A 12,739-nucleotide genomic window follows, 5' to 3' on the forward strand; every position below is an offset into this window, starting at 1 on the left:
AGTATTTGTGTTATTGACCCTAACGGCCCGGACTTTGGAGATGAGCTGTGTGCTCATGTGCGTGGAACAGCTGAGGCTCCAGAGAGTCGTCCAGCTGTCACCTCCAAGGGGTTCTGCGGAGGGGCCTGGCCACCAGACAATGCTGCCCAAGGGCCAGGGGAGTCAGAGGCACCGCGGGCAGAGCCATCCCCACAGGGCAGGCCACTCCCCGGGGAAAGGAAGGAAGCTTTTAACAAGAAAACTGAACCTATTTCTGAACTTTTGAGTGATGGTGACCCACCCTGTAAAGTAAACATTGGTGACCTGCAGGCAAAGACTTCCACCAGGTTTCCTGAAGATTACACAGAAAGGAGTGCATTACATAATGTTGTCACACTTCCCACATTAAATATCAGCACAGACATTGACTCGCTACTGTGTGTGTGCACTGTCCCAGAAGGGAGAGAGCGCTGCAGTTCAGGACCGGGAGGTCAGGTGGCTGATTCGCATGTTAATTTAATTAATGGCACTTCAAAAGTTGAAAGAAACGGTGATTCTGGTGCTATAACAGCTACTGTAGATCAGAGTTTAAACTCTGAAAAGGAAGGAGAAAATAACTCTATAAAACCACTAAAAGACAATGATTGTTCCAGTTTAGATGTTAGCAGATCAGACAGTCTCCTTTCCATAAGTCTAGATAGAATCAATTTAAGTTCAGAAAGATATATCACTTCACTGAGCTTTGGAAATGAGTGTCTTCCTATTCATGCAAATTTCCAAGAATCAGCCCCTAACAGTTGTGGTGATCTGGGCACTGAGCTCCTCCTGGGGCCAGTGATGCTTGAGGAGCAGCACCAGGGTGACTGCAGCTTGGAAGTGGGAAGCAGCCAGCTTGCAGACAAAGCAGAATTGTCTTTGCAGTCTCAAAATAGTTCATCTTATCAACATGAGGATGAAATTAGCATTTTTGAAGATGAGGGTTGTGGTTCGAGGGCTTTTGAATGGAGAGCTGCCTGTCAGGTACATCTGAGTGCAGACATTAGGGCCAGCAAGGCCCAGATCGGTGATGTAACGTGTGCAGTGCAGGCAGCAGACGTGGAGGGAGTGTTCCGAAACTCACAGGAAGTGCCCCGAAACGGCGCGTCTCTCTATGGCTACAGGTGGCTCAAAAGTGACTTCATTTCCTCTGCGTGTATTTTAACCTGCGCTGAAGAGGAAAGTGAAACAGAGGATGAAACGTGTGTGAAGAGCTCAGAGAGTCACCCTCACAGACTAGAAAGTGCTGAACGAGAATCACTAAGAGCCAGTCACAGAGAAACCAGTAAAATTGACATAGGAAGTGTCCAGTCAGACCCTAAAACAGCCTTTGACTGGGAAACAAATGCACAAAAATGCAAGGCGGTGCGCAGTCAGGATGTGCTGGCTTGTGTTAGTTCTAGTGTAGCAAAAAACCCTGACTTTGTTACAAATCAAGTAGAAAAAAATGATGAAACTTGTAGAGTGAATGACGACAGGTATGAAGATCTTAGCCTTGTGCCAGCTTTAAACCAGAGTTCGAGTCCAGGTGCGTGGGAGTCAGAAGTAGTGCAGATGAACTCTGTGGACAATGGTGGGAGCCCACGACTGAAGCAGGTTTTCTCCGAATCAACTGAAGAAGTTTCTGATGCCTCCGGTGGACGTGCATTGGGGGTGGGAAAACCAGAGCTGCTTGGTGGAGAAGAGGAGGAGACGTTTTGTCTGAAGGAAGGCGGCAGTGGTCCCGGCATCATCAGCTGTGTGGGTCTGCGCGGGACAAGTAGACATGCACGCCGTTTCAGACAAAGGGGTGCCAGGCCCACTGTTCAGGGACCTGGGTTACATGGGGAAGTGGGTTTGGTGGGAAGTTCAAAGGTGATCTTTGGAAGAATGGAGTTAGGGGGCGCTCGTGCGGGGTGCTCCTGCTTGGCTGGTGTTGACCCTGCCGAAGTGGACGGATACTCAGCTGCTCCTCTCGATGGTCTGCAGGTGATTCCCGTCATCCCAGGTGACAGCAAGGAAGTAGCAGTACCAGGTTGCAAGGACACTGTTCTACCACTCATATCTGAAAAGCCCTCAAAGGGGAATTTGCAGAGCTTCCCAGAGGAACTGTACTCCCAGTTTTTGAATGAACTTTCCTGTTACCCAGTGGCAGAGTTGGCAAGACAGATGTTTTCTGAAGGGCTGGCAGATGGTTGTGGATATCAAGTGGGCTGCCCGTGGACTAATACAGCTGCGAAAGACACATTAGAAGAGCAGATATTTAGTGAGGACCTGCACAGTAAGCCACAGGACCTAGAGATCTCTTTGTTTTGGATGGAAAAGCCCCCTTATCAGCTACCAGTGGCAGAAGATGGTGTTATTTGGGGATGGCAAGAGAGAGGTGGACAGTTAGTAAGTATGCTGTACCAGTTCTTATTATTGTGCAGTGATGTGCTAATCTTTCATTTTGATTGCTTTTAACTCAGATTAACAAAGATTTATTCTAAACAATTGGCAGTCGTTTGAATGTTATTGTAAAGCTATAAGTTAGTATAACATCAATTTAACCATTTCCAAACTGAAGAACATGAATTTGGTTCACTGGTTAGTATATTTAAGCCAGAATCTACGTGTCAACTCTCGTTAGCACTAACCCCTGCATGCTGGTCATCAGATGCATGTGTCCCCAGAGGCTGCTCCCCTCAGTCTTCATCCATCCTGTCCTCACCACCGGCCCCTTGTGGGAGCGGAACAAACTTTTGGCCCATTGGGTGTTTCAAGTCACTTCTAAGAAGTTTACAGTTGCAGAATATAGCGGCATTAAAATCTGTGCTTTCCACTGTTTTTGTATGGTAACCATCTAAGGGAGGTAGAACTTGATGCTTTTAACTGGCTCCAAAATCTTGGTTCTGTCTTCTTTTAGTCAGAAGCACCGCAGAGCTTTTTGGACCTCAGTGCTCAGGTCCCAATGGTTTGGAAGAACCTTCGCAAATGATCCTGCAACGGGCAGCTAGTTTGAGCATCTTCCTAGAATTTCTGTAATAAATGAAACATTCAACAAACAGGAAGTTAGTCTTGCTCTTAAAGCTGTCCTTTGGACCTGCATACTTGTAATAGCAAAATCTCATTCATTCAATCAGTAGTTTATTTTTAGTGATTTTTGTTGCATTAGGCAAGAAAAATGGTAATAGTAAGGAGATAGATGTGGCTCCAGTGTTATGCCTATTATATGGAAATAAACAAGTAGAAATTAAATCCCGTAATTTATCCATTAACCTCCTTTCTTTCCTTTTGTGTGCCCACATTTGGGAGTTTTACCAGAAACAGTTACATTCAAGTTAATCAGTTTTGTTCCTTAAGTAGTTATGGAGGCAAAACACTACCTAATCATTTCCATCAGTGGATGTGGTTGACACCTGGCTGTGAGAGTCCGCGCCTGTACCTCAAGTAGAGTGCACATGGGTCCTGCTCTTACACACGTGGGTGAGGTACGTGTGCACTGTTCTGAATTAGCTTTTCAATTGTGAGATGTGCCCAACAGTATTCTGATTTGACAGACTACATTTAATGAGAGTGCTCTTTTTTCAGAACTGCAGTTCTCAAAGTGCTTGTACAGACATCTTTTTAAACTAGTCTTAAATTAAGTAGCCACTGTTATTCCATTTTACAAATAAAAAGCCAGAGTTACAGATCTCATGACTGTAAAGCCTTACTAAACTTAGTGGCAAATCCAGGAATAGTCCATGCTAACTTAAAATAGAAAACGAGTGCTTCTTTTCCTCCATTATCTCACCTATTTTATGTTCTCCATGTGCCTTTCCCTTCCTCTGGTGTTAGTTACTCTAGTTCCTACTCAGTAACTTGTCAGTGGGACCATTCTGTTTCCTGGCCAGAAAATGTAAGTTTATGAGTTGGTAGGTTATTTATTTTTGTTAATGGAGCGTAGCATTTAGAGGGTTAGAAAGTTTCTTTGGAGTGTCAAGAATTTGGGGATACTGTACTCTTCAAAGAGTAACATTGGTCATTTGTATAGAATGGCTTCAGCATGTGGCCATTAAGGTCAGCTCACTGCTGGTTCTAATAACCATTGCTTAGCCGTGATTTTTTCAGTGGAAAAATAAGGCTTAGAAAGCTGTGCAAATGAAACTTGAGTTGTTGATAATCAGTTGGAGGTCCCTAAGACTGCAAGAGAGTAGCTACATTTTTAAAGAAATATTTTTAGTACAAGTTGTTTCTCATGTGAGTTACATGAAGTTAATGAACTCTTGATAAATGTTTTGTTTTTCCTGATATTAGAACACAGTTTTCTAATTACCATAATTTTTGTTGGTAAGTTACTTAACCTTTCTCTGCCTTGGTTTTCTTCCTTGTGAAATGGGGTGTGATGACCACTGCCTCCTAGGGTGTTAGGATTAAACGCAGGTACGTGCGTGGTGTGCGCCTGTCACCCAGCAGGCCCTCGTGCTAGCTGTCATGTCGTTCCCCCTTAATCATGTCTCTGTTCTTGCATCCCGTGTCACACCTCAGAGTACCTCTTGAATACTGGTTAACTGCTCAAAACTGGTAAGTCCCTGATACTTGATTTACTGCTTTAGAAGTAGTAAATTGTGTACAGATAGGGTTCCATTCAGCTGTGGCATAAAACCTTGCACAAGTTGTCAAATAGTGGAAAGTAGAATTTTCTGTTATTACGTTATTAAACATTCATTCCTTCTGCATGTTTCTCAGGCAGCTCCATGCTGAGCTCAGGACTGCCAGGTGTCAGCCATGAAGTGTGCCCAGGGTGGACGTCCAGGAACCCTTGGGCCGCAGAGAGGACAGGACATGTCCTTGCGGTGCAAGCAGAGGGGGAGGAGCACACGGCCCTGGGATGCTGCTTGCAGGCAGGGCGCTCCCAGGACCATGTGTGTGTGTGTCTCTGTGTGTGTGTGTGTTAGTGAGCTAAAAAATGTGTGTCAGTGATGCAGTGTAGCCAACTGCAGATGGTGCTAAAAATGGAAAAGGCCAGTGTGGGTTGGTGTTAGGAATTTAGAGAATGTATAGCATGTCCACGAGGTCAGGGGAGTATGTTCCGTGGGTGGGAAACTTGATGTGTGTTATGTGGTAGAACAAGACTGGGTCTAACCAGAAAAGGTGATTTACGCGAGTATTAGAATAGGAAAGAAAATAAAGATGTGAGTTAAAAAAAGAGAGAACAGATTGAAAAGGTGTAACTGCTGAGAAGGGCAGTGGTGTCTGTGAGGTGCGGAGCGTCTTCTGCGTTGCTGTGCTCAAGGCAGCCGTCGTTTCTGCCTGTTCCCCATGATACTCTGATCACCTCGTGCTGTACCGGGCACTTAGTGAGAATTTCAGAAGTATTTGTTGGAGAGATGGGTGGATGTGCAGAAGCAGAGACCAGAAATGAGCTGGAAGTAGCCTGAAGAGTAAGTGCTTCTTGAGAATGATATTCTTGAAGGAGAAGGGGGACCCTATTCTTTGCCCTATCCAGTACTTTACTTAAAAGGACTCCAGATAGGCCCTCACTTAGGTGCCTGGTTTTGTGGGCATGAAGTTTATTGCCCGCGCCTCCTAGGTATGAACAGAGTATATTTTGTAGTTTTAATCCACATCAGTCTCTACACTCAAATTTCAGAAATCATTTCGTTTTTCACTACAAACTTTAATCGCCCCAACTAGGGTGAATTTGTTCTTTTTTAGGAATGTTAACCCACATGTTTCCTTCTTGGCTCATCATGGTGCCCCTGACCTTGGAGACGGCATCTCTGGGGTCATGCAGTGAGGCTGCTCCCAGTTTGGAGCTCCTGCCTGGCACTACCTGGGGGCTTCTGGGACCTGGAACCTTGTCTCTCCCTTTGGAAGCTCTGGCCCCTGCACAGTGGTGTTAAGGCTTATGGTGCCTGGGAAAAGGCAGATCGTTTGGCTAGGCTTTGCTCAAGAATCATGGCAGTAGAACTGGAGTTAGTTTGGGGGGGCAGCTGTCCCCGGGACGTCAACTTTCTTTTAGATTTTGGGAGCCACTCAAGGTTTGTAAGCAGGAGAGGAAAAATCCAGGGGTGGTTGTGGGTTTAGTAGAGTGTGCCAGGGAAGACCTCAGCAATCCGCAAGGGGTGTGAAGGCGTGAGCCAGCCGTGCGGATGTCTGGGAGTGTTCTGGTCAAATGGAGCCGGGCAAGCAGAAGGGCCCGGTGTGTCCAGAACAGCGAGGAGGCCGAGTAACTGGAAATGAGCACAGAGAGTGGCCGCACCAGGCACCTCTCCGACAGACTTTCATTTTCTGCAGCCTTTACTTCTGTGAGTGTTCAAGCTTTATTTTAACATTTTATCCATCGATATTCAGATTTCTAAATCTGTGAATTGTGTTGGGAATCTGGAACAGAGATGATAATTGGATCACCAGTTATTTATCAGTTACACAGTTGATCAGATATCTCCATGAAGGCAGGGGCTCTTTCATTCCTGTTTCTAGAGAGCCTTCTACTTAGTAAGAACTTAAAATCTGCTGGTGAGTTGAGTTCTGAGTACATCAACTTTTATTACTTTTGCACTTGATTTCATCCTAAACGTACGTGTAAATAGGTTCAGCCTTTTTCGCATAAATTCTCTAAGGTGGATGTGTTTTAACTCTGAATTAGTAAGTAAAATTGCATTTGATTGAAATTTGGATACAAATGAATATATCACATTTTTTCTTAGGTACCAACGGCCAAGGTTTCAGAGCTAAACCCTAATGCAAAAGTATGGGGGACTCCTGTGTTACACTTGGAAGCAAGTAGTGCAGCGGATGGCAGTGTGAGCGCAGCCTGGGAGGCGACGCCCGACCGTGGCCAGGAGGGTGAGTGGGTGGGGGCGAGGGGCATCTTTCCTCTTGGCCTCGGCTTTGTTTCCTTGTAGTTCATCTTTGGGAAAGTGTTTAAGATCTGTGTCATGGTTAGTGACAGTATTTAAGAGCAACGAGGTTTCTCACAGTCAAGTTAAAAAGGTCAAGTAACTGCAGGTGTAAGTCTTTTGTTTTGTTTTAAGAGAAGGCTATTCTTCTAACCCTGCCTTTTGGGGTGAAATTCTTAATTACAGGATTGGACACCAATGGTGATGGTGACAAAAGTCATGAGAATGCTGCACTGTCAGATTTACCGGAGTCAGACCAGACAGCCATGAGCACTTTGGGTCTGGACCACTCAGAGTATGAATCACCGCCTGAAAATAGCGAGACGGGTAAAGCTGTTTTATAAATTCATTTTCATATAGAGTATGGGCTTCTTTATGTTGCATTTTTAATTCGTTGTTCATTTCTTCTTTTTTGTTTCTTCCCTTGTGGTTTGATTATTTCTTTAGTGTCATGCTTGTGTTCTTTTCTCTCTAGCTTTTGTGTATCTATTGTAGGTTTTTGATTTGTGGTTACCATGGGGTTCCTCATATATGTTAACCTATAACTATATCTACTTGTTTTAAACTGATAGTCATTTAAGTTCAAACACATTCTGAAAGATCCTTCTTTTTTTACTCCTCTCCCCCACATTTTGTTTTTGATGTCATTTTGTTTGTATATTCTTGTTTCTCCCTTAACTGTGCATTGTAGTTATAGTTGCTTTTACAGTTTGTATCCTTATCTACATACTGACTTATTTAAGTAATCTTCATTCCTTGCTATATGTCTGCCTTTCCTAGTGGGATTTTCCCTTTCCAATAGATTCTTAGTTCTTTTCCACTTCGAGAAGACCCTTCAACGTTTCTTTTAGTGTAGGTTTAAGTATTGAATTCTTTTAGTTTTTTGCTTGTCTGAGACGTTCTTTAATCTCTTCTTCAATTCCGAAGGATAATCTTGCTGGATAGAGTATCCTAGGTTGCAGGTTTTTCCCTTTCAGCACTTTAATTATATCATGTCACTCCCTTCTGGCCTGCAGAATTTCAGCAGGAAAATCAGCTGATAGCCTTATGGGGGTTCTCTTGTATGTGACTGTTTGTTTTTCTCTTGTTGTCTTTAGAATTCTCTCTGTAACCTTTACCATTTTAATTATGATATGTTGTGGTGTGGGTCCCTGGGTTCATCTTGTTTGGGACCCTGTGTGCTTCCTGTACCTGGATATCTGTTTACTTCTTCAGCCTTGGGAAGTTTCCAGCCATAATTTCATCAGATACATTTTCTACCCCCTTCTCTCTCTTTCCTCCTTCTGGAACCCCTATAATGTGATTGTTAGTATGCTTGATGTTATCCCAGAGGTCCCTTAAACTATCCTCATTTCATTTCATTTCATTTCATTTATTTATTTTTTTGGCTGTATTGGGTCTTTGTTGGTGCACGCGGGCTTTCTCTAGCTGCGGCGAGCAGGGGCTACTCGTTGTGGTGGTGCTCGGGCTTCTCATTGTGGTGGCTTCTCTTGTTGCAGAGCACAGGCTCTAGGCACGTGGGCCTCAGTAGTTGTGATGCACAGGCTTAGTTGCTCCACAGCATGTGGGATCTTCCTGGACCAGGGCTTGAACCCATGTCCCTTGCATTGGCAGGTGGATTCTTAACCACTGTGCCACCAAGGAAGTCCCAAACTATCCTCATTTTAAAAAATTTATTTTTCTCTTTGCTGTTCTTATTGGATGATTTCCATTATTCTATCTTCTAGATCACTTATGTGTTCTTCTGTGTCGCCTAGTCTGCTTTCATTTCCTGTACTGTCTTTCGCATTTCAGTTATTGTATTCTTCAGTTCCAACTGGTTCTTTTTTATGTTTCCTAGTTTCTCGTTAAAATTCTCACTGTGTTCATCTATCCTTCCCCTAGTTCAGTTAGCATTCTTATTACTAATGCTTTGAATTTTTTATCTGGTAAATTATTTATCTGTTTCATTAGGGGTTTTTACAGGGTTTTTTCCTTTTCTTTCATTTGAAACATATTCCTCTGTCTTCTCATTTTGTTTAACTTTCTCTGTCTCTACGAAATTAGGTGAAACAGGTAACTGTGATGGCTGGGGAGGGTGGTTTGGGGGGCCCATGGTGCTGGAACAGAAGCCTTGAGGGTTGAGTTTGAGCTGGTTCCATTCCCTCTAAATGTGTGCAGACCCCCTGACCCCACAGTGGTTCCTCCACCCTAGTGGAGAGCAGGCCAGAGCCAGAGGGGCTGGAGCGAGCTGGGGTGCACACTAGGTGGTCCCAACATGCCATCGGAGCCCCAGGCCATTTCCAGTCCGATACCTCTGTGCACACATGTACTGACAGTGGCCACCCTCGCCCTGTTCAGAGGTTTGTGTGCTTTTAAAAATTCAGCTTGTTAAATCTTTCCCTAAACAGTGTACCGTTCACTGCTTCCTTTGATTCTCCTTTAAACTGACTCTTCTGTTGATGCAGAGGTGAGAGGTTCTGGTCCAGAGGCCTCACAGGGAATGTAAGACCTGAATAGTTCCTGAAAGGCAAATCAGATTTAAATAGGAGAAGCGGAAAACTGACTGTAGGGCAAAACGTCGATAAAAGTACAGAGAGGGAACGTTAATGTCGAAATTGAGAGTCAAACCCGAAAGCAGTTGGCTTTCTGTAAAAGGGATATTTAAAGCTTTTCAGAAGAAGGAAAAGAGGAAGAGAGCAGTTCTCTTTTGGGGTCCAGGGTGTGGGCCAGCATAGAAATGGCTGTAGGTAATGGGACACCAATTGCTCGCCTCTGATTTTGTTTCTGCCTTGATCTAAAAGACCAAACAATTTTTAAAACCCCAACAGACCTAAGGGGTAGGCTACACTCTCATTATTGCCAGTTGGATGGGAAAGCTTGAGTGGAAAGAAATAGCTCCCCCAAATTGGCTGCCAGCAGTTGAGCAGAGCAGCTGCCTGTGGAGCGTGTTCAGGCCCCTGTGTGACTGTCTGGAGACACGCTTGGGTTAGAGAAGGTTACATGACTGAGAAAGCCTGCCCTCCCTTTCTCACCGCCAGCTGTGGTGTTATGTACGAGAGGTACATAATAAGCACCGTGTAAGTGTTTGGCATTAAATATTTGTTTGTTTTCCCCTTGAAGGGGCCTCACGAAGGCCTCATCCGCACGGTTGCTGCTTCGGTTGGCACTCACTGACCTTTGTGGTCACATGCCCGCCTGGACCCTTGCTTCCCTCCTCACTCTGCCTGAATTACACAGACCATCATTTCAGTTACTTCCTTGCATCTAACTTCTTCACAGTTGCTTAGCAAATGCCTCCAACTTGTTTAAAGATAATTCTCTACCTACTCTGTGTCTGTTCCTGAGCAGATAGACAGATGTGGCTGAAGAAAAAATTATAGCAGTGTGGAATGGTCTCATTTTCCGTTCACGGTCTCGGACTAGTGGGGCTGCGTGGCCCTGTGCAGCCCAGCTTCTGGACGGCTGTTTCACACCTACCAACCTTGGTGTATAGAGCATTAATGAAGCGTAATTGATGTACCATAAACATCACATGTTTGGAATATCCTAGCCTTTCTATAAGTTTTATTTTCCTTAGTTTAAAGCACAGTATTCAGTGCATTCTAGAATTGACTTGCTGATTCTTCCCTTCCTCACTGATTTCTCTACCTAATTTGATGAGGTGTGTGTACACATGAAAAACCATGACCCAGTCAAGATAACGAAGCTACCTGTGCCCTTCCTCCTGCCCGCTCCCTGCCCCTGCCAACCGCTCATCTGCTTCCTGTCACTGTAGATTAGTTTGGGGTTTTCTAGAATTTTATGTAAACGGAGTTTTATAGTATGTGCTCTTTTCCTCAGGCTTTTTTTACTTACTAATTTTGAGATTCATTCATGTAATAACATTTATGGGCCTTTCCTTTTTATTGCCAAATAGTATTCCATTCCATCATATACCACAGTTTGTTTTTCTATTCACCTGCTGATGAATATTTGGATTGTTTCCAGTTTGAGGCTCTTACAAATAAGGCTGCTGTGGACATTTATAAACAGGGGTTTGTATGTACATATGTTTTCATTTCTCTTGGGTAAATACATAGGAATGGAGTAGATGCATCATCTGTTAGGCATAGGTTTATCTTCTTAAGAAATGGTAGAGCTGTGTTCCGTAGCTGTACCCTTTGCACTCCCGCCTGCAGTGGATCAGAGCTCCAGCAGCTCCACGTCCTCACCAGCACTTGATACGGTCAGTCTTTTTAATGTTAGCCATTCTAAAAGGTAGGCAGTGGAATCTTATTGTGGTTTTACTTTGTATTTTCCTAATGACTAACGGTGCAAAACATCTTTTCATGTGTGTATGTTTTCTTTGGTGAAGAGTCTGTTCAAGTCTTTTGCCCATTTTCTTACTGGGTTGATTTATTATAGAGTTGAGAGTTCTTTGGACACAAGTCTTTACCAGATATGTAACTTGCAAATACATCCTTCCAGTCTGTGGCTTGTCTTTTTGTTCTCCTAACAGTATCTTTTGAAAAGCAAAAGTTTAAAATCTTCTATATCGTCCAATTACGGATCTTGCTTTTGGTGTTTTTCCTGCGAAATCCTTATTTAATTCAAGGTTGCAAAGCTTTTCTACTATAAGTTGTATGATTTTAAATTTTACATTTTTTTTTTTAAATTACACTATACTAGGTGTGCTTTATTTATTTATTTATTTATGGCTGTGCTGGATCCTCGTCTCTGCGCGAGGGCCCTCTCCAGTCGCGGCAAGCGGGGGCCACGCTTCATCACGGTGCGCGGGCCTCCCACCATCGCGGCCTCTCTTGTTGCGGAGCACAGGCTCCAGACGCGCAGGCTCAGCAATTGTGGCTCACGGGCCCATTTGCTCCGCGGCATGTGGGATCCTCCCAGACCAGGGCTCGAACCCGTGTTCCCTGCATTGGCAGGCAGACTCCCAACCACTGCGCCACCAGGGAAGCCCATAAATTTTACATTTTTTAGGTCTGTGGCCCATTTTAAGTTAATTTTTGTATGTGGTGTGAGGTGTGAAGCAAAGTTCTTTTTTGTTTTTTTCTCACATGTAGATATGCAACTGTTCCAGTACCATTCGTCAGAAACTGTTCCAGTACCATTCGTCAGAAAGACTCTCCTTTCCCCACTGCACTGCCTTTGTGCCTCTGTCAGAATCATTTGTCCCTGAGTATGTCGGTTTGTCTCTGGACTGTCTCTTCTCCATCCATCTCTTGGGACAACAAAACCACGCTGTTTTGCTTACTGTAAATAATTCTTAAAAACAGGTAGTATTAGCCTTCCAGTTTTGTTCTTTTTCAGAGTTATTTTGGCTATTCTAGGTCCTTTCCATTTCCATGCAAATTAGAATGAGCCGGTCAATTTCTATAGAATGCTGAGATTTTTATTGGGATTTCATTGACTGTAGATCAGCTGGAGAAGATTGACATCTTGGCTAGCTGTTCATGACATGGTGTATGTCTCCACTTGTTCAGATCTTCTTTAATCTCTCTTGACTGTATTTTTCAGTTTTCAACCTACTGGCTTTTCACATCTTTTGTCCAATTTATCCTTAAGTATCTCATATTTTTTGGTGCTATTGTAAGTGGTTTTTAAAAATTCAATCTGCAACTATTTGTTACCAGTAGATAGAAATATAATTAATTTTTATAAATTGATATCCTACCCTGAAAACTTGTTAAGCTCACTTATTAGTTTTAGAAACTATTTTGTAGATTCTGTTGGATGTTCTATATAGGCTATCATGTTATCTGTGAATAAATTCAGTTTTATTTCCTATCCAATTTGGTGCCTTTTATTCCTTTATCTTGCCTGGTTGCACTAATTAGATCTTTCCTTACAAAGGTGAACAGATGTGGTGAGAGCAAACACCTGACTGATCTTAGGGAGGA

General features: G+C 43.6%; 1 protein-coding gene across 8 annotated transcripts in view; it reads left to right on the top strand.

Moving 5' to 3' along the window:
• LARP4B (La ribonucleoprotein 4B) overlaps window positions 1-12,739 on the top strand; it is an 83,766-nt gene that overhangs the window by 42,491 nt on the left and 28,536 nt on the right. For 6 of the 8 annotated variants that reach the window (XR_005018582.1, XR_005018581.1, XR_005018583.1 and 3 more), the window contains exons 4-6: window positions 1,984-2,388; window positions 6,669-6,807; window positions 7,047-7,187. Coding sequence is in view for 5 of the 8 variants with exons in the window: in XM_036841455.1 (XP_036697350.1) it covers window positions 1,984-2,388; window positions 6,669-6,807; window positions 7,047-7,187 (685 nt within the window). In the remaining 3 variants the exon portion in view is untranslated. Of the gene's footprint in view, window positions 1-1,983; window positions 2,389-4,366; window positions 6,267-6,668; window positions 6,808-7,046; window positions 7,188-12,739 lie in introns of those variants that run through there. The other 2 variants (XM_036841458.1, XM_036841457.1) reach the window with 2 other exon arrangements.

Source organism: Balaenoptera musculus, chromosome 2 (genome assembly GCF_009873245.2).
Source record: "Balaenoptera musculus isolate JJ_BM4_2016_0621 chromosome 2, mBalMus1.pri.v3, whole genome shotgun sequence".
NCBI lineage: Eukaryota > Metazoa > Chordata > Mammalia > Artiodactyla > Balaenopteridae > Balaenoptera > Balaenoptera musculus.